This window comes from Telopea speciosissima, chromosome 7, assembly GCF_018873765.1.
Source record: "Telopea speciosissima isolate NSW1024214 ecotype Mountain lineage chromosome 7, Tspe_v1, whole genome shotgun sequence".
NCBI lineage: Eukaryota > Viridiplantae > Streptophyta > Magnoliopsida > Proteales > Proteaceae > Telopea > Telopea speciosissima.
The window spans coordinates 23052256-23074121 of NC_057922.1; the positions used below are offsets into that span (position 1 = coordinate 23052256).

General features: G+C 39.1%; 1 protein-coding gene across 1 annotated transcript in view; it reads left to right on the forward strand.

The window, feature by feature from the left end:
- LOC122667921 (sterol 3-beta-glucosyltransferase UGT80A2) overlaps positions 1 to 20865 on the forward strand; it is a 64071-nt gene extending 43206 nt beyond the window's left edge. Inside the window, exons 4-14 of the mRNA XM_043864403.1 lie at positions 2176 to 2287; positions 11093 to 11263; positions 13138 to 13201; positions 13406 to 13463; positions 13585 to 13762; positions 14314 to 14444; positions 16075 to 16177; positions 16328 to 16404; positions 17839 to 17886; positions 17975 to 18124; positions 20460 to 20865. Coding sequence (XP_043720338.1) covers positions 2176 to 2287; positions 11093 to 11263; positions 13138 to 13201; positions 13406 to 13463; positions 13585 to 13762; positions 14314 to 14444; positions 16075 to 16177; positions 16328 to 16404; positions 17839 to 17886; positions 17975 to 18124; positions 20460 to 20642 — 1275 coding nt within the window. The 3' untranslated portion in view covers positions 20643 to 20865. The remainder of the gene's footprint in view (positions 1 to 2175; positions 2288 to 11092; positions 11264 to 13137; positions 13202 to 13405; positions 13464 to 13584; positions 13763 to 14313; positions 14445 to 16074; positions 16178 to 16327; positions 16405 to 17838; positions 17887 to 17974; positions 18125 to 20459) is intronic.
- Positions 20866 to 21866: the final 1001 nt, after the last annotated feature.

Here is a 21866-nt window from a genome sequence, read left to right on the forward strand (position 1 = left end):
GCCAATCTTATTTATGTCATAGTGAGGAACAACCTTCATCACTTGAATTCAACCTTATATTATGTTGAATAACTTCTTGGGGCTTTTTGGTATGGAATAGGAACCACCAGAACTGAAGATGATCTTTGAATCCTAGTCAACGATATCAGAATCCCTGAGATTCTTTGTCAAAACTGATCCCTTTTGCAGCCACTTGGGGTATGTGGAAAGAGAGAAATAGAAACTGTTTGAGAATAACCTGAAGAATTGGCTGAATCTGTGCTGACCTTGGATCTTGCATACTGAATTTAGCCTGTGCATTGAAATAATTTATTGATAAAGATTCTGTGGGCACTAACTGGTGGTAACTTGTGGCTTATCTTGGGGATGTAGAATGAGCTCTCTATGTCTGTACTTTCCGTATTCCTAAAATATGGCACTCATGAATCCATGATGCTAAATCTAAGTTGTACGTGCCAGTAACTTTCTTCTTTCCCTTTTGGATTTAGAAATGAAATTTTTTTTTTGTTACCAGTCCCCCCCCCCCTCCCCCAAACAAAAAAAAAAAAAACAAAAAAGAAGAAAGAAATGTGACAGGAAATAAATAAATGGAGAAGGTGACTGCATATTCGCTGTGGCATGATGGAATTCTGGCTGAACATTTACATCACTAAACATGAGAACGTTGGTGGGAGGAGAAAATTTTATGTTACATATAAATTTCACTAATTCTAATTTGGTCTTGAATATATATTGTAGCATTGAACATAGAAATACTGTTACATCTAGTCTGACTTGAATTTTCTACGGTGTTAATAATTTAATCTCATCTCTTGGGGTTACTGAGGACCAATATACATATTTAAGGTTATATATTTTCAATTATTATGTTTAAAGGATGTTCAGAGTTGTATGCAACTAGAGGCCAAACCTCAGCGCAACGGTAATTTTGCTCCATTGCAACCTAGTGATCGCAAGTTCACGTCGGGAAACAGCCTCTTCGTGAAGTGGGGGTAAGGCTGTGTACATTATGACCCTCCCCAGACCCCGCAGTGGATAAAGCCTTAGGCTGAATGGTTGGCATGAGAATTATGACCATGTATTTGCCATTTGTAACACATTTACTTATTGCAGCAGACTTTGCCTGTAGCATCAAGTAGTGGCTACTTGTTCAAAACCTGCAAGTAAACCTTTTGATGCAGGCAACAACAGGCCCAAAAGAGTACTTATTGCAAGCCCAAATCCAGAAGTAAAGCGCAGTTTTAGAAGTCCAACCAAAAGTTAGCCAGCCTGGTTTCTGGATAGAAGAAGCAACTGTGTGCGGCCACTCGTGGAGTAATATTGATAAAGTTAGTCTGTAAAGAATCAGTCTGGTTAAAAGACAAATAGAATTAATCTTCTTTTTCATTTAAAGAGTTGTAATTGGTTTTAGTTTAAAGATTGAATTATAAGAGAAGTATTAGGATTATGTTGGTTTAGATTCCTAGGTAATTCAATCAAGTTGTATTTCTGTAAAAGAGTGCTTACATTTTTTTATGGTTGATGGAATTAAATTCGTGTCTGGAAGCCGTAGTGCTTATTTTATGACATTTGGATTCATTATATGATAGGGGCTTTTCTCTTCATGAGTTGGGTGGATTATAAATTCATATTTGGTGGGATATTCAGCTCTCCTTCTGTTTTTCCCCACTTTTTTCTTATTCTATTCTCAATTTCAAGGTCTGCAAGGGTGTTCTAGAATTTCTTCCTCTACAAATAATTAAGTTAGGTCATCTATCTTCTTCAATAATTCATCTATTTTACTCTCCTACTTTTAAGATTTGATTTGAAACTTTAATTCAGGATTTTTGTTTTAGCCATAATTTAAGCTGTTTGTTCTCGGCCTTTGGCTAGGTTCTTACTTTCAGAACATTGTCTGGGTTTGTTGCACCCTTAATCTTGGGATTAGAATTTTTTTTTGAAGTTTTTCCCTTCATTCTAGATCTGATTTTCAAGGATTCTTTTCTATTTTTATGTTATATCATCCTGGGTTTAAGTTTCAGCACTAGTTTGATATTTTAAGTGGAATTGTAATCTCCTAGTCTTTGCAGGTTGTTATTATAATTTTCCCCCATGAACTACTTAATTTGACATATCGCTGAAAAGATTTCCTTTGCCCCTACTTAAGTCATGAGTAACATTCATATTTGCACGCAGGATTTTGGGCATCGTGTTAGACTGGCAACTCATGCAAATTTCAAAGAATTTGTCCTGACTGCTGGGTTGGAGTTTTATCCATTAGGAGGGGATCCCGTAGTTCTTGCTGGTTGTAAGTGACCTACATGTTTCTCCTTAAGTATAAATCAGTAGCCTCTTGGATTTGGCAATGTGGAACTCTCATCTGTTTTCATATGTATTAAGTGCTTAGTTGTCGAGATGTTTGTGATTGTAGTGAACTTCCTATCCTTTTTCTTGCACAAGCTGCTAAACAGGATGATATTCCCCTTCTCTATTTGCTATGCACTTGTTTCGAAATGTCCATGACGACTGTTTTAGGAACTTCAATTAAAATTTTTTTATGTCAAGGATCGGAAACTATGGCTTTGTGTATTGTTCTTTTATGCAGTGGAATTGTATTACTTCCAGGTGGTCCATTGGTCCATAGGATTGTTTGTGTACAATTGCAAATTTTCAATATTTACCACTTATCAAGGGATGCTTTTTCAAATGAAAAACTATAGAGTTGGATTAAAATCTGAAGTTTTACAGAGGACAATGGTTGATATGCAAGTTTTTTTGGGTGAATAAAAATTCATTACCAAAGAGAAAGAGAACAAGAAGCCCCCAGAATTCAGGGGGAGAAAACAAGAGAAGAGAACATCCTACAATGCATAGGGCTAACCGAACCCCTAGGGGGAAGGGGAGAGAAGAGAAGAAGGGAGACCCCAAGAAGCAACAATGAGCCTGTTCCGTGGGGAGTTTAGGGGAGGAGGATTTGGAGCTGACATTGAAAGAGATGGAATCCCAAATCTGTCTAACAGACCTAGAGTTGGGAAGTCCATCTCCTAATGTTGCGCTCCATCCAAATATGAGAGATGGTAGCCCCAAAAGCCAACAAACCAATTCTATCACAAGGAGAATTGCCCCCGAAATCTTGAATGATCCACTTCCACTCGCTTTGAAAGGGCAGAATCCTTCTCCTAGGCCAGCATTTGATGAGGATTCCGGACCAAATAGAAGTCGAAAAGGGGCATTCAAAGAACAGATGATCAACCGAGCTGTTCCAATAGAGGCAACAAGCAGGAGAGACAAATAGATGTCAACGGATGAGGAAAGACTGAGTAGGAAGACAGTTTGAAAGCGTACACCAAACACAAAAGCTATGTCTTGGGATATGGCCTTTGAACCAAGCAACCGTGAACCAATCAATAGAGGGGCCTCTAGATCTTCTGTGATTCCATGCCAATTTGGAGCTGAAGATACCTGTGGCCGAGGGAGTCCAAGAAATCAAGTCTCCAGAATTTGAATTCCTTCCGATCAGAGGAGGGAGAGAATTCCAGATAAAAGCAAGTTGCGGGGAAACAGGGGGAGCCCAAGATCCGGAGGAGACGATGTCTGCAACTATTGAAAGTCTGTGAAGACTAGCCCTATAAATATTTCTGGAGCTCTCTAAGGGAAGGAGGATTCCCAAGGGATGTCAATGATCAAGCCAAAGTCTTGTGGTGGAGCCATCTGCAATCTTGGTAGTAATGACTCCAAGGGCTAAGTTTCTCCATTTGAGAATGTTTTTCCAAACCCAGGAAGCACCCGGAGAGCTGCTGACAGTCTAGATAGAATCATTTTGAAGGAACCCTGAATAGATCCAATCTACCCAAATACTGTTGTGCTTGGATTCAAGCTTCCAAATGAGTTTAAGAATCCCAGCCTTGTTGACCTCTTTAATTCTTTTTAATCCAAGACCCCTTTCTTTCATAGGCAGGCAGACAGAGGACCAACTGAGAGGGTGGAGGAATTTAGAAGTTTTGATACCTTTCCAGAGATAGCTACACATGAGAGGTTCAATAGCTTTGATGGTGGATTGGGGGAGAACAAAAATGCCAGACCAATAGATGTATGATGCTTGCATGACTGATCTGATCAGTTCGAGGCGACCGGCATAGGAGAGAGGCTTTCCTTTCCAAAGCTGGAGCTTTTTTCGAAGGAGCTCTAGGATAGGAGTGCAGTGGTGGGCTGAGAGCCTGGCAGGAATGAGATGGGGACCCAAATATTTCACAGGAAGCTGACCTAGAGGAAACCCAATTTTCTCTTAAAGAAGGAGCTTAAGCTGCATATTAATACCAGCCACAAACAGCAGGGATTTATGAGGATTAATCTTGAGGCCTGACATGTCTTCAAAAAGAGTTAGGGAGCCCATGGTGGTCTCAATTGAACCCAAATCTGCTTTGGAGAATATCATGAGATCATCGGCGAAGGCAAGGTGAGAGATCTTGAGCCGCTTGCAATTGGTCATAGGGAATATGAGCCGTTGATCAGTTTTGCATTGGATCTTTCTTGAAAGGACTTCCAAAGCAAGAGTAAAAATGAAAGCGGACAGCGGGCAGCCTTGTCTGATTCCAACCGAGGAAGAGAAAATCCTGCCGGGGTGCCATTGACCAACACCGAGAACTGAGGAGTGGAGATACAGTGATAAATCCATTTCACAAACATAGGAGGGAACCCCATCATATTCATGACCTTGATAATAAAATCCCAATTTAGAGAGTCAAAGGCTTTATGCAGGTCAATCTTCATAAGGGTAGCAGAGGGATGATTCTTTCGATCAAAACCACGGACAAGCTCATTGCAAAGAATGATGTTGTCAGAGATGCTTCTACCTAGAGCTGACAAGAGAATCAAGTACCAGCTTTATCCTATTGGCAAGAATCTTGGCAATAAATTTGTAGAACATGTTGCATAAGGCAATGGGCCTGAAATCAGACATGGAGGCAGCCCCTTCTTTCGTAAGAATGAGGCAAAGAAAGGTCTGGTTGATGCCTTTGACTTGAGAAGGGTTGAAGAAGCAGCTTTGGACAGCTTTGACAAGATCAACTTTGATGATTTCCTAGCAAGAGTTGAAGAAGCCCATACTGAAACCATCTGGACCCGGGGCTTTATTTTTGTCGAGGGAGCGAACAGCTGCAAAAATTTCATCTTCTAAAGGAATCTTGTGGAGAGCATCAATGCAAGAGAAGTCAATAAATTTGTTGAGAAGACCATTAGGGATGGGATAAGCTGGAGCAGGGTGCTGGGACCAAAATTGCTGCTTGAAAAACCTAACTGCCTCAGATTTAATGCCTTCAACTGAAGTAATGGAAAAGCCATCAGGGGAATGGAGCTGCAAGATGGCATTGACATTATTTCGAGCTTTTGAGGATCTGTGGAAGAAAGCAGTGTTAGAATCTCCAAGATTCAGCCAATTTTCTCGAGCTTTTTGCCTAAGGAAACTTTCTTCTTGGGCCACCAAGGTAGAGAGAAGGGAGGCTGATTGCTTTTCTTCTTCGGCCAAGGCAAAATTGAGAGGATCCAATTGAAGATTGATTTGAATGTCCGAAAGCTTTGACCTGCAATCCGAAACCAAAGAGGAAACATTGCCAAAAGAGTCTTTTTTTCCCAGTCTTTCAGAGCCTCTTTGACATTCCTGAGCTTTTTTGCAAAGTCTAGGAGGGGGGGGGGGGGAGAGGTGAAAGAATGACCAGGGTAGTCCCAAGCAGATTGGACAAGGGGGAGGAAAGAGGTGTGGGAGGTCCACATGTCAAAGAATTTAAAGGGTTTGGGGCTAAAAGAAATGTGAGGTTGAATAATAACTGGGAAGGAGCTGTGATTGGAGATACCTTGGGTTTGAAAGATGGCGTGCGAAGCAGGGAAGGCAGAGAGCCAAGCTTCATTAACCATGAGTCTATCCAGCTTACTAGTAATCCTTGCTGACCCACTTTTCCGGTTGTGCCAAGTGTAAGTCAGACCAGACCATCTTAGATCGGCCACACTGATGTCTTCCAAGCAATCATTAAAAGCATCAACAGAAAGAGTGTCTATCTCATTTCCCCCTTGCTTTTCAAGACTAAAGCGGACGACATTGAAGTCTCCCCCAATGCCCCAAGGATTGGAACCCACTTGACTTGCAAGAAGGCGAAGATCAGTCCAAAGAGCAATGCGCTCAGATGCGCAGTTAGAGGCGTAAATGACTGTGAAGTAGTAGATTTGATTGCCAAGAAGGTCGGAGAATTGAAGGTGAAGGAATTGAGAGGAAGACGTAAGGAGAGTAGCATGGAATATGGTAGGATTCCAGAGGAACCAAATCCGACAATTGACATGGTGGTGGTAGTTGGTAAAGATGGACCAGGAGGGAGCAAAAGAGGAGGCAATACGGAGAGAGTTGGGTTCTTTAACCCTGGTTTCAATGAGGCAGCATAATGAAGCTTTTAGAGACTTGATGAGGGATTTTACTTCAGAATGTTTGGCCAAAGAATTCAGCCCATGAGAGTTCCAGAGAAGGCCTTTAATCATTGGAAGGAGAGGGGGGGTGCAACAAGGCCCTAGAGGGGCTGTGGGAGAGGAAATGATGTATCGCAAGTTTTGGCTTGGACGAATTGTGGTGGCTGGAGTAGGAGTGTCGACAGAGGCGAGAAGCAGCAAGCTTCAACAGAGGAGACAAGGGGGCGGGTGAGGAAGAAGAGGAGAAATGGGTCGGGTTAAGAGAGGAACCCGAGCCTAGAAGGGTTTTAATTAAGTTGAACCCAGGGTGAAGCCTAGGCCCAATAAGGGGGTTAGGCCTAGGTTCGAAAAGGGAAGGGAAATTAGATGGGTTTAATAAAATAGGGTTTAAAGGGATAATGGGACCCACAAGAGAGGAGGGTGAGAGTCGAGGGCAACGCAAAGCTAGAAGAGGATATTGCAGAGTTCGACAGAGAGACTGCCGGGGAAGCCAGGGAAGGAGCTGGAATGGGAAAGGTTGCAGGGTTCAAGGATGAAGGAGGACAGTTTAGAGTAGTGGAAGGGCAAAGGGGTCTATCTGAGGTGTCACATCTGTCAGAGTACCATCGCTAGAGGCCTGCAGTAGAACACAGAGGCTTGGACCAACGGTTAGAGGATGGGAACGAACAGACGGGAGGATGCTAGGGTCCAAGGAGCTACCGATTGGAGAACCATCAGAGGGGAGAGTCTGGTAGCCACGACGGCGATGGCGACTCTGGAGCTGAGTATGGCTCTGATTGGGATGATGGGGGAGAAACGAAGGAGGTTGTTCCTATGGTTTACGGGAAGGAGGAGGAACAGAAAGGGTAGAAGGGGTTGAACTTTTGGCAGAGGGAGGAACATTGCACTTGCCTGTGTCATGACCAAACACCTTGCAGCCCACACATTGTGATGGCAGCCATTTATAGGTGACCTTCTGGTAGAAGGAAAATCCTTTATCATCAGTAATCAGGATGGAGCTTGGAGGAGTTTCCTCAGCAGAGATTTCCACACAAATTCTGGCAAAAGCCAGTCGGTCTTGTCTTTTAGTTCTCCCATCAGAATAAAGAGGTGCACCGACAACAGAGCCAACGATGCTGAGTCCTCCTTCTCCCTAGAGATGCAAAGGCAATCCAGGAAGGGTTATCCAAAGAGGGATGGTGTTGAGGTGGACTCTTTGGAGTTGCAGGTGTCTGTCCCATTGACGAAGAAAGATTGGTTTGCGGCCTACTTGCCAAGGACTCCTTCCAGAATGTGCAACTTATTGTCTTCGTCAGAGAATTTGAAAATGAAGAAGCCGTTGTTTAAAAGGTAGGTGTATACAGATCCATTTATGTTCCACTGCTTAGTTAGAGACTACTTGACAATGGCAAGGGGGGGGGGCGACTGCCAATAAAGTGGCCAACCAAAGCAGAGTGCCATTTCGCAGCTTCCTCATCCAGAAGATTGTTTTGGAAGAAGGCATGCTTGATTGAGTCAGAGCAAGCCGGAGGAACAAAGTGAAGTGGAAGATCAACTCGAGAGGGAGGGGGTTGCTTGAAAAGAGAGTTCCAGAGTTTGCCAGGGGTTGTGAGGCGAGAGGGGTGGTGGAGGAGGGGATAGGGGTGGTGGAGGAGGTGGGTGGGGCAGGGGTAGGGGAGGTCATGCCCAGCGGCCGCAACCTGCCGGCGGTGGCAGGAGGAGCAATTGTGATTTTCAAAGCCATTAAAAAAAAAAAAAAAAAAAAAAAAAAAAAGTCTAGCCCCTGATTTGTTATTGTCCACAAGTTTTGTTGATGCATGTTACTTTTTTGTTTTTTTGAAATACCTTTCAGACAAAAACCATAGTAAGTTTGTGAATCGTTAACTGTTGTCCATTGATACTTCCAAGTTATAACCTGACTAATCTTATTGATGAGAACATCACTCAAGGATTTAGGACATATCAGAGGAGACACAGACACATGCCAGCCACATGTCAATTCATTGTGTGACCAGTGTTATGTGTAGTTCTTTTTAGAGAAAATTACTTGGACACCTCCTGTACTATGGCCTAATTACTTATTCTCCCCAACTTTTCAAACAATTACTTGAACACCCCCTGCAGTTTACCATTTCTTTCAAGTAGGTCAAATCCATTAGTTTAGTGATGATGTCATCGGTTAAATTTTTTGTAATGCCTAAAATACCCTTAAAGGGTACTGAAGTGACAGATTTACCCCTTCTTCTTCTTCTTCTTCCTCCTCCTGCAACCAGAAAAAAAACCGGTGAATAATGAGGAGCAAAACCATGAAGGTAGAGGAAGAAGGGAAAGAAAGGAAGAGAGAAAGAGAGAAAGCAAGGGAGATAGAGTAGAATTGGGTAAGAGTGAAGGAAAGGGAGTTGAAATATTGAAGAAAGGGTTTCAATCTTGTAGCAGCAGCTTGGACTCCAAGTTTTGGTGCACTAGGGCTGAGGATTTTGAGCTGGGACTGGAAGAAAAATCAAATCAAATAGGTTTGTGATCCGTCAAGAGGTAAGGTTCTTTTCTCAAGTGATTTTAATGTTAATGCTCTGTCTTGGGTTCCTATTTGAGGTGGTGAAAAAAATCAAAGAAGAAAAAGGGAAAATTTGGGTTTGGGTTCTCTGTTCTTTCTTTTGGATTTTTGAGTTTTTTTTCTCAAAGATTCAAACCTGAAATGGTGAAATAAATAGAAGAAGAAAATGGGAATAAATGAAAGGAAGGAAGAAGAAGTTGGGGATGGAAGTGGGAGCCGCTGCTGGTCTGGTCGCACAACAGTGCTGGCCAGCCTGTTGGCCGACCTGCAACAGATAATTTCCTTCCCTTCCCAGTTGCATATCTGTGCTTATATCGCTTTCGCTCCTTTGTGAGGCACCTTTTTCCCTTCGAAGCCTCTGATCTAAATAATTTCTTCCCCAGGAAAAACCCTTATGTTAGATCTCCATTGTTCAAGTCAGCCATGTGTAAGATGGTTGGGGTCTTCAATCCTTTAGTGGGCAATGATTTGAAAAGAGAAATTTTCTGAAATCGATTAGGGTTTGAAATCAATTAGGGTTTGAAATCAGTAGGGGGGTAGGGGCGGTGGGGTTGCATGAAGAAGAAGAAGGGTAAATCTGTCAATTTCATTGTTTTATATTGAATAGGTGATAAGGGTATAATGGACATTCCAATTAAACACTAACAGCAGACTAACACCGTCAGGTTTCAGGGGGTGTCAAGTAATTGTTTGAAACGTTGGTGATTGTAAGTAATTATGCCATAGTAGAGGGGATGTCCAAGTAATTTTCTCTTTTTTTATTATTTTGTTGTACTTTTATTTGGGGCCAGATTATTATCTTATTTTGTTGTAGTGTTGTTATTATGGTATAGTTATGTGGGTAGTTATTTTAGGAAATCACTGTTTTTTGTTGTGTAATGTTATGAGGCCCTTTGTACTCGTTAATGGAAGACAATGAAAGTATTTGGAACTTATGAGATAATCTCTTGTTCTGCAACATGAGTGGTTCTATGCAATTCTTGGAGTGAATCCAAGATGGTGTGAAGCCAAGATACAAATCTCTCTCTTCTTCTTCTTCTCCCATCCACTCCTTCTCTCTTTCAAACTCTATATCTACAGCAAACCATACCTGTTCGATCCCCCAAATTCATTTTTGTTTGTTCCATCATATTTCTCCTTGCCTTCATTTTCATTTCTTAAGTGCCTTTCATTTGTTCTAACAACTACAACAGCCCATAAACCCCAAAAAATCATATCTGTTTGGCTGGAATAGGACTGATTGTGTTGAAAGGTATGGTGTCCCAAATTCCCTTGACCCTCCTTAGTCAAATCTCCGAGAAACCAAATTTAAATTTCTTTCCAGCTCTTGTATCACTCTCAAAATTTTCAATTTGTCTTATCTTCAGCCCCCAAATACCTTGGATATTCTTCTACCAACAATAAGGAGGCCTTGAGGACACATTCTGTGGAGTTAGGTAGTGATTTAGCACTTATTCACAGCAATCTAACCATGGGACAGCAAAGGAAGGTACTGATGTATTATGTTTCTTTTATTAAATTAGCATGAAATTCTGCACTTATGATTTGTTTCTTTATTAATGGCTGTACTGCATGTATGCTGAGATATATGAGTTGGATTCCCTTCCCAGCCATCCTACCGTCATGTTAGGATAATTTTCTAGGTTTCCAAACCTATCCTACACTGAAACATTCCTATTGGGTGTTTGTTCCCTATAAGTAATTTCTCAGGCTGTGGCAGTTTCTTCTGTTCACTTCTCCTCAAAATTTTCTCTCCATCCTCTTGTTTTCTTTGAATCTGCTTTCATCTGAACTCATTTTGTCAAGAAAATGACCATATTATTAATATTACTTCAGAAGCTTTAATATGTTTTCTTCTTTGCTTCACACATCTTATGCTTTCAGTGATTGTATACAAATTGGGACTGTTTTTCTTTTCTTTCCATTCCCGTTTTCTTTATTTGCTTTCTGTTTGGTCTGTAAATATCTGATGATAGAATATTAAAGCAGTTCTATTGTGCTACTTGATTCCTAGTGGTATAGAACATGGCAACTATAGCTGTAATAAATCTTGATTTGATTAATTTCCTGTAGTTGATGCACTGGATACTGTGGCATTTCGTTTCTGGTAATTAGTTCACTTGTGTGCAGACATGGTCAAGAATAAGGGCTTCTTGCCATCTGGACCTTCTGAAATACCTACTCAGCGCAAGCAAATAAAGGAAATCATATTATCTCTACTTCCAGCGTGCAAGGATCCTGATATCGATTCTGGTATTCCTTTTAGAGCAGAAGCCATAATTGCCAATCCACCGGCATACGGTTAGGTTCAATCACGTTTTTTCCTATTCTCTGATAGTTTTCTTCTGCACATGCTCGTGTGAAAACTTTTGCCCATGAATTTTTCTAATGTCTAATGTTTAGCAACACCCTATCATCTTTTCATTTCTCATTTAAGTTGAAAACCTTGGGAAGAAAGATGAGATTTTTGAATTGTATCCAGAATTTCAACCGTATATTTTGGATCATCAGGACTGTTAGCATGTTGTAGAATATGTTTTTGTTATGTAAATCTACTGACTCGGATAAAATAAAATATTTGATCAATTTAGTTGTTCCCTATTTATTTATTTTTTGTTTGCTATCATAAAATAATTTGGTTGGCTTGGACTACTAGTTGATGGTGTGGACTATGGTTTGTTGAAAAAAGTTTCTCTTGACTGCCCAGTCAAGAGGGAACCTCTTACTTGATTATATACCTCATACTTTATACACCCGGTTGTATAAAGTCGGAGGGGGCCTGGATGCAAGGCGACACTAACAAGGAGACCAAGGCAACCAAAATGCCTGCCTAGGCGACCAAGACGACACTAGTTGTCAAGGCGGTCACCTAGGCGATGCCTTGACAACTATGTTATGAAGTCTAGGACTGCCAAATAGGGGCTCTACACGCTGCTGCTCTATGTTGGAGAAACGTTGGGTTAGCTGTGTAAGTGTTTCAATGATGTGGTTCAGCTTATCATCAATACTAGGTGGTTGAGAGGGCTATGGGTCACTGCTCTGATACTAATTTATGAAGTCCACTACACTATTGTGGTCCTGTCCTTTTTCACTCCACTATCTGGTTACTTGTTCCAAGATGACTTCTTTTTCTATAGTCAAGTGATGATATGCTTCCAGATTCTTGGTTCTCCCATGTTATATGGAATTGGACAGAATGTCAAATGCCATCTAATTTGACAGGCAGACTTATAGGATACTGTATGTGAAATAAAAACATATACAACCATCTCTTGCAGATTGTTAGGATTGAATTTCTTGCGTAGTTGTCACGTTGTCTAGGTGACCCAAGGCATTAGAGGGGGTCCAGACGCAAGGCGACACCAACAAGGCGTCCAAGGGGCCTAGGCAATGCCTTGACAACTATGATTTTCTTGGCTAATTGATTACTGAATGAAGTTCTATCATCTAGCCCATATTTCGTTGGTCTCATGTACCATGGTACTTGCTCGTACATTCATTGAACACCTCATTGGGTTAGAAGATACTTTGAACTTTGAAGAACTGTTATAACTGGAGATAGAACACCATTGAAGTACAAGATCTAAAGCAGTCTAGGAAGAGACATCTGATATTTGTATTATAGTCTAATGCCCAGTCCTGGAGAAAGTTTCAGAGATATTTTAAGATGTATGGTTCATGGAACATGCATGAACTGGCTCCAGACTGGTTCCAGCTAAAATCAATTTTATGTAGATTCCATTAAATGAAAAAATAAAAAATTAAAACACTGAAAACTAAATTGTAGGGTCGGGTCAAACTTCTTGAATGGAAAAGAGACAGAAAAAATTATAATAAAAATGTATACTAAAATTTAAGAAATGTATTCTGTATATATAATAAATAATTTAAATTTTATGAATTTTGGAAATTATTAATAGATATAAAATAGAAAATGAATATCAAAAAATTGGATCGTCCCTTGTGGTTGGCTCTTTCTATTGGCTTATCCTAATGATGTTGTTGGGGATGATTGTCTTAAGTCCTCTGAAATCTACTTCAATCACCTTCTGTGTTACTTAACGTTTCTACTTTCATTAGATCTGTGAAACTAAAATATTGGTATATTCTGGCTTCTGGTACAATTAAATGGAAGCTTTGGCTTCCATTGCTAACTGGAATGGATACCTTTTCAGGACATACACATGTGGCAGAAGCACTGGGTATACCACTCCATATATTTTTCACCATGCCATGGACGTAAGTTTTGCTTGTCCATGGGCTGTCAGTGCTTTTAATATTCATGAGATCTTATTTGTTAATTTGGGGTCTGCAAGTGCTTATTGTATTTTTTGTACGTAACTAAGCATTTTAAACTTCTTCTGTTTACCACAGAATTTTTTTTTATACATTACCTGGTTCAATGAGATGTTATATGTAATATGTTTGAGTGTCTCTTGGCAGACCAACCAGTGAATTTCCACATCCTTTATCCCGTGTCAAGCAGCATGCTGGATATAGAGTGAGATCACTGAAAAACTTTCTACATTGTCTTTCAATTACTAATACCATTTTATACTGAATTATATCTCATTTTATTTAGTTAGCTCTACTTGCTTTCTTATTCTGAGTAAATTATGCAGCTGTCATACCAAATTGTTGACTCATTAATATGGCTTGGAATACGAGACATGATAAATGAATTCCGGAAGAAAAGGCTGAGGTTAAGACCAGTCACATATTTAAGTGGTGCCCAAGGGTCTGCTTCTGATGTGCCCTATGGATACATTTGGAGTCCTCACCTTGTCCCCAAACCGAAAGGTTATTCCTTTGATTCTTAATATCATAATAATAATGATACAATTCAGCTTCTTCAGGCGTACATTATTAAAAGCTTAGCTCGCATCATTGTTTACAGGTGTTATCTAAATTGCAGTTATTTAAATTGGTTATTCAAGGTTTGTGTTATGATTAAAACTAAGAAGTTTTTTTTTTTTTTTTGGGTGATGTTTCTATTTTCTATTTGTTGTTTGAAACTTTGAGCGTTTAGGACTAAGGACACTTGATTTTGTGGTTTTGTCTTTTGCGGATAGTTTCTATTTCTATGGCACTCAAAATGTCAGGTCATATTCATTTCTACTTAAAATAATATCCAACTTGGATAGTTTCACCTGCGTTCTGTTAAAATAGCACCAGGAATAGGAAACTTCATTACCGGAGGACAGAATACTGTTTCTTGCCCTAATTATGATCATATATATTGTTTCCTCAATTCTGCACATGTTTACTTGTAAGCTATAGCAGGTTCGAGGATTTTTTGTTTTTCTGAGCTCTAATCTGATATGGTCTAGCTTTACTTGCTTTGTTCGCAGACTGGGGGCCCAAGATTGATGTCGTTGGTTTTTGCTTCCTTGACCTTGCTTCAAATTATGTGCCTCCAGAATCACTAGTGAAATGGATTGAAGCGGGTGATGCGCCTATCTATGTCGGATTTGGTAGCCTTGTGAGTTTCTTTTGGTCCTTACTCGTTATTGTTGCCAGCGATAGGGATTGCAGATCTAGGCATCAATGTTTATGAGGCAGGACAGCTAACATTCTCCTCATCACTTCGGTGGAAGGAACACCTATTTAGGATGCACAAGCAAACTTGAGGATGTGGCAGAGTTGACTCGATCATGATCAAGTCTCTGATTTTGTCTGCTTCACTTGTGGGATTAAACCTAATGGAACTTGTTGAACCCTGAAAACTTGATTCAGCACTTGATGTGCTTTATAGTTTTAAGTATTTGGAATATAAAATGTATATAAAAAAAATATTCGGATTCTAAGATTGTCATTACTTGGTATAATCACATGAGGAGCCTTAAGCTTTTCTCTTTGTGTCCTGTGCCCAAAATGGGAGACAATTATTAAAAATGATAACTTTAAAGTGTACTGATTTAAAAAAGAAAAAGAAAAAAAAAAAAAGACGACTAGATTTCTTAGCCTAACTCCCGATTAAGAAGAATGTTATTAGGTTTAGAAGTAGTGAAACAATGTCTTCAATGCCAAAATCACATTATACACTTCAGTTATCAAAACAAATGGTTTTGCATGCGGATCCATTAAAGAAAGAAAGAAATTTTTGTTGTGGGAAATTTACATCCCTGGGTACCATTTCTTTTGATATGAACTAAGCTACTTTTAAACTAAATGATTACAGTTGCAAAGTGATGGAGAATTAATGGGTTGAAATGCAATAAAAATAGATAAAGCTAGAAAGAAGGACAAAGGATTCTCACATTACTTGAATGTTTTAGTTGAAACAATGTTTGTTTCATAGTTGCACTTACAGATTCTTTTCTAAAGGAAAGCCCAAATTGGAGCCCAAATTGTGCCCTAGCATAATTTTATTTTCTCTCTTTTTGTTTCAATAAAAAACAAGAGGTCATTGGATATGCATAGATGTGCGAAAAAAATTTCTTTGTCAATCATAGTCTTAGATCTCAACTAATTAAAGTTGCATAAATAGCATTAGTTCAGCTGATTGAATGGTTATCAAATAGATCTTCTAGCAGAGGAATATTAGAATGATGAGAGGAATCCTCTGTGATATAGCATTCGTGCACTGCCAAGATAGCTTCATTTTTAACAGATTTCAAATTAGCAGAAGACCTGGTCTTGACTGCTCCTGAAGTGTAAGCTTGGTTTTGTGAGGCCATTTCAGCAGAAATATGGATGGTCTTCTAGGACATTGTGTTCTGTTCACCAGCGTACTAGTTGATCAGGCAAAGTGTTGGTGAAGCAACTTGTTTTCTGTTTTAAGTTGTGATGGGGCCTAAAACTTTTGTGTCACCAGGGAAAAATATCACAACTTAGTGTCAATAGTAAAGAAGCTTATCTACTAAATAGGATACGTGCGTAAAGGGTTATAGTTCTGTCCGTAATGTCTTTGAACTTGCACTCAATATTTGTGCCTCTTGATGCGCTATATTACTACTGAAATATTGAATTTATCACATTCAGATTGTTTATTTGCTTCTGTTCATATTTTTAAGTCCACAATTTACTAGCACTCTTGAGATACAATGTGCTTTTTCTTAGTGGGGTTCATCTTTAGTACTTCTATTTTTAACTTTGTGAATTCGCAATAGCCTCTTCAAGAGCCAGAGAAAATGACACAAATAATTGTGGAGGCATTGAAAACGACTGGACAGAGAGGCATCATTAATAAAGGGTGGGGTGGTCTTGGAAACTGTAAGTATCAAGCTCTTACTTTTGAACTGTTATGTACCTTAGACAATTCTAATCTGTGTAACAAACTAACAATTCATCCAGTTAATTTCATTTATCCTTAACTTGTGGAAGCATGTTGTGTTTGCTTACCTGGGTTTTTTTTCCCCTTAGTGGCAGAACCACCTGATTTTGTTTGTCTACTAGACAACTGCCCTCATGACTGGCTATTCTTGAGGTGCAAAGCAGTGGTACGATGTGATTATTTATTCCTACTTCTTGAAGCTAAATTCAAATAGAAGCATCATTTGCATTAGAATTATTTAATAGTCATGTGAATATTAGAATCGTCTCTACTTTTGCCTGTAGTTGGCTCATGTCCATTTCATATTCGTATGAATATCAAATATGTGTCTACTCATGCTTGTATTTTGGCTCATGTTGAGTTTGGGCTATTAAGATGTGCTAATTCTGAATGTGCTTGCCAGCGAAGAATATTGATACTAGGTGGATTAAAAATCATAAACTATGTATAGCCATATAAATTCCATCTCTATGATTAGTATCATACTAAATTACTATTATTTTCTTAAGAGTGTTGGACTCTAAAGCTATTGGCTGTTGCAGACAGCCATGATTCTCTCCTTGTATTGTTGATTTTGTTTCCGTAGTAATCATTGTCCTCAATATCCTTGCTATGGTGCCAACTTAAAGGTGGCACCAGGTTCATATTTTATGATTAAAACTTAGGCGAAGGAGACGAGATTGGAGACAAGAGAAGTGGTAACATATGTACTCTCTAGTAAACATAAAGAACCTCTTTTATATATATATATATATGTAATCTGTAAAAGACAAATGCTCTTATACTGCTGATTTGCTCCAGATTGGTTTCGTAATCAAGATAAATGAAGTTAAAATGCTTTGAATGGTTGTCTTGTTTATTCTCACATTCCTTTTCTATGTTGGTTCCTCTTCTGTAACAATGTTTGGTAGAAGACTATTTGGTGGTGTAATTGATGACATTTATAAGAAAGAAATGCATCAGTATTAACTAATGCTTAAGAGATTAAATGCTCTATAGACCTTTCATACGTCTGTTCCTCTTCATGTAACAATGCTTGGTAGCTGATTCATTGTAGAAAGTATTGGATGGTGTAATTGATTACATCAATACTCTGCTTACCTAAATGAAACAAATACATCACAATATTAACCAATGATTGAAGAGAATGAGGAAAGACGTGCATATCTTAGGCCTTGTATCCAGTATGACCTCGAATAGAGATGATTGGAGGGCAAGGATCCATGTAGCCAACCCCATTTAGTTGTGATAAGGCTGATTTCTTGTGGTTGACTGAAGAAAAAGAAAATGTTTTATAGAACTGCTTAGTAGATTTTTAAACATCAACTAGAAATATTTTTGTTTAGATTCTTAAAAGAGGATCATGAAGACATGAATGAGGTTGGATTTTCTGATGTCCATATGCTTGCTCTTTTTTACAATAATATTTTTCTTGGTGCTGGAAGTAGGTGGTAAAACCCATGGAATCTTCAACCTCAGCTCAAAGTATTTTCATGTTGATTGCTTCACATTTCAATCACTCTTCCACTCATCTTTTTCTTTCTCTAATTTTCCTCTCAATCTTAATTGTGAGGTGTTATTGTTCTGTACTCACTTTCAGATTCATCATGGGGGTGCTGGAACAACAGCTGCTGGCCTTAAAGCTGCGGTAACTGCTTTCTATGGTTTTCTTGTCCAAGGCTTCTATTTCACGTTATCACTTTGGTGACTGATTGCTTGGTTTTACTGATATGTAGTGTCCAACCACTGTTGTACCTTTCTTTGGCGACCAACCATTCTGGGGAGAACGAGTGCATGCCAGAGGAGTAGGTCCTGCTCCAATACCAGTTGATGAGTTCTCACTTAAAAAGTTGGTTGATGCAATAAATTTCATGCTTGAACCCAAGGTAATAATTAAGTGCATGATTAGTTGGATTTTTTTATTGAATTATTGAACAAAATTCTTCTTGGACCAGGATTAAATGGCTTGTGTTAGTGTATCTTGTTCTGAAACTTCGCGGTTGTCAATCCGTACTGTCACTCTGGATGACCTTCTTCCACTACATAAAACCATCATTCAGCTTCGTACCAAATAATATACTTAGATTTTGAACTTATTTTGAAATCCATGACTAGATGGCCCATCTGTGAAGCACAGATCTCCGTGCTAGCTTACCTATAGCCTCACAAATGACGTCTTTTACTAGTAGTGGCTATGTATGAATTCTCTTGAATATTTTTCTGAGTTCCTGTTCTATGTATGTTTTTAGATACATTCATTATGTGTGAATACAACTCAACTAAGCCTACTCAAACGACTTGAGGCCGGCTTTTTGAATCTGCCTGTCATTTATGCCTGCAAAGATTAGTAGGTTTATTATATTTGTCGATAAGAAAATATTGTAACAAGATGCATAGCCTAAAATAGAAGGGTTAAATACACGTACCCCCTTATAATGCACCCAATATTCCTCATGCCCCCCTAAGGTTCTGATAAGTCCACACGCACCCCCAGAAAATTCCACGAACCACCCCTACTTTACCCCCCTAAAGCCATTTAAGTCCAAATCGTTAACTTTAGGAGTTAAATGCAAAAAACTGACCAAACTACCCTTTCTTCTATCTTTTCTAATAGCTGAAATTACCTAATTGCCCTAACCTATTAGTTATTACTTGGAAAGACATTTTTACCCTCCCAGAGTGTGCCAACGTCCACGACTTCCTTCTCCGGCAACGACGACCTTCTGCAGGTAACATCTCCTCAGCTTCTCCTTCTTCTGCTTCTTCTTCTCTGCGCTTTCTTCTCTGCTCCGTCTTCTATAGCGAGGCATCCACCTCTCTTCTTCTTCTTCTGCTCCTTCTCTGCTCCATGATTCTCTGCTCCATCGTTCTCTGATCGATCTTCTTTTCTGCTCCATTCTTCTCTGATCGATCTTCTTCTCTGCTCCATCCTTCTCTGCTTCTTCTTCTCTGCTCCATCTTCTTCTCTGTTTAACACATTAATGGCCTTTAATTAGAGAATATCAGTAACATTCTATAGAAAATATATAATTGGTTTCATTTCGATGGTCATTGGGCCACATGCACATCTTAAAGCCATTTATTAAGAATGCAAATAGAAGAAGACGAAGCAGTGGATGGTTTGCTAACTCCTTCGTTATCACTCGGTTGTTCAAAAAACCTCACCAAGAATCGATTCCTCCAATACGTTTCGAAGCCCTAGCTTTCCTGTAAACACTAATCACAGAGAATGATGTAGAGTTCACACCAAAACAAGGGCTGTTTCAGAGGAAGAACCATTGATTGACCACACCAAAAGTTCAATCTCGCTATTTCTTTTACATAAAAATTTGAACTTGCAGATTTTTTCTCTATCGCGTTCAACCACCGGAGAAGACGACCAAGCCTATATCGCGTTCAAAGATTGGGGAAGATGACAGGGGGCGCCGCTGGTTGAGGGAGTTCGATCGCGAAAGAGAAAAATTAGGGTTGAGTGAGTTCGATTGCGAAAGGGTAGGGGTGGGGGCAATAGGGTATTTTCAAATTAGGTTAGGGTAAAAATGTCTTTCCAAGTAATAATTAATAGGTTAGGGCAATTAGGTAATTTCAGATTTTAGAAAAGATAGAAGAAAGGGTAGTTTGGTCAGTTTTTTGCATTTGACGCCTAAAATTAATGATTTGGACTTAAATGACTTTAGGGGGGTAAAGTAGGGGTGGTACGTGGAATTTTCAGGGGGTGCGTGTGGACTTATCAGAACCGTAGGGGGGCATGAGGAATATTGGGTGCATTATAGGGGGGTATGTGTATTTAACCCAAAATAGAATGAAAGAGAAGGGTTGGGGAACTGTAATCAACTTATTGACCAGGATACTCAATGCTGTATCTTATATCGGGAACAATGAGGGGTTTTATCCAGTTTCCAGTGTCTCTGTTCATATCTGTGTCTCGCATCTTTCATTTATGATCCTATACCAGCTCTGTTACACCAGAAGATATGAAAATATTTTTGAAGTCTGAGAAACATTCAACCAGTGGCACTGAAAGAGAGAATATAGTTGCAACTATATATAGCACATACACTTCTCTGGAGAGCTAATTTTGGTTGGCCAGCGGATTGGAGTCATTGACTTGAGTTCACCACTGTTATTACTTATACAGCAGATCCTTTATCCTTGTAGCATTGGATGTTTCTATTAGGAAAGGTGGACAATTTTTATGGACTTTCTAAACAATCAATGCAGGTGAAGCAGTCTGCTGTTGAACTTGCCGAGGCCATGAAAACTGAGGATGGAGTTGCAGGAGCAGTAAAAGCCTTCCTTAAACATCTTCCTCCCAGAAAGTCTGAGCCTGAGCCCTCTCCATCACCACCGGGTTTATATGAACATTCTGTTGTCTCTGTAAAAAGATGTTTTGGTTGTTCTTAAGTCGCCAGTCAATGCCATTGTTCCTTTATTTATTTGTAGTGATTACCATATACTAATATTTTGTCCTCCCAAATTTTTTATGGGTAAAGTGATCATATTGAAAATGTAATATTATCCTGTATGAGTCAATCACAAATCTTTTTCTAACCAAAATGTGTAATCTGATCCTTACTATGTGAAATTAAATTCTCCAATCAGAAAGCAGTGTTAAAAATTAGTCTCATCCTTGTGTTTCTTAAATAGTTTTCATTTAATTGGGATTTTTATAGTTTGATGTATTGGCCAATGACAAATGCTGATAGACTTGCAGGAAAATTAACTGTTAGAGCGAAGGCACCATTTGACAGGTTAGTTTTGCATTACGGACGTTCCCCAATATGATCCAATTAGGGAGGTAAACAGATCAAATACGGATGGGATATAGCACTAATTGCATTCACATTAGATTAGCTTCGAACGGATTCGGATAGTTTCCAAGTACCGATTTTTCAATTACAAATTCCCTTAAATGGATATGGACACGAATCAGATATGGATTTTTAACTATCCGTTTCCATTCTTTGCTGGTTGCGTTGAGCTGAGGAGAATTGGAGAAAGCAACTACACGTTAGGGTTGATGTTGGAGGGTCCTACTTGAAATTATATAAATGTCCTTATGAATCATTTTCTCTAATTCTATTTCTTGTTTAATTACATGTAATATGTCGTGAACTGATTAGGATATTTTAATACTATAAAATATGTTTTATAAAATTATTATTTAATCATATGTTCATAATTAGAACGGATAATATGACTTTCGAATGTATCCGGATAGTTTACGGATTTCGATTTTTACGGATACAAATACGAATTGGGTATGGATTTCTAGTTATACATTTACATCTGTAGATCTAATGTTTGGTCTGTTCTCAAAGAAGTTGGTTGACTGGTTATAAAGTATTTTATAATAAACAATTTTCTGAAGATTGTTCAGTGAGTGTTGGTCTAGCTTGGATGGTGCCCTTCAGTGACTGTTACTCGGTCTGATCTTGCTTATAGTGTAAATTATATTTGCCAATTTATGTATCGATCTACTGTGGCTCATTTTCAAATTCTTAAAGGCATCATGCGATTATGTTTCGGGAACTCTTGATAAATTGTTGCGAGTATTACCCAACTTTACTCTTGATTTACATATTTTTACTGATGCTGATTGGGCAGGATGCAATACTGCTTGTTGCT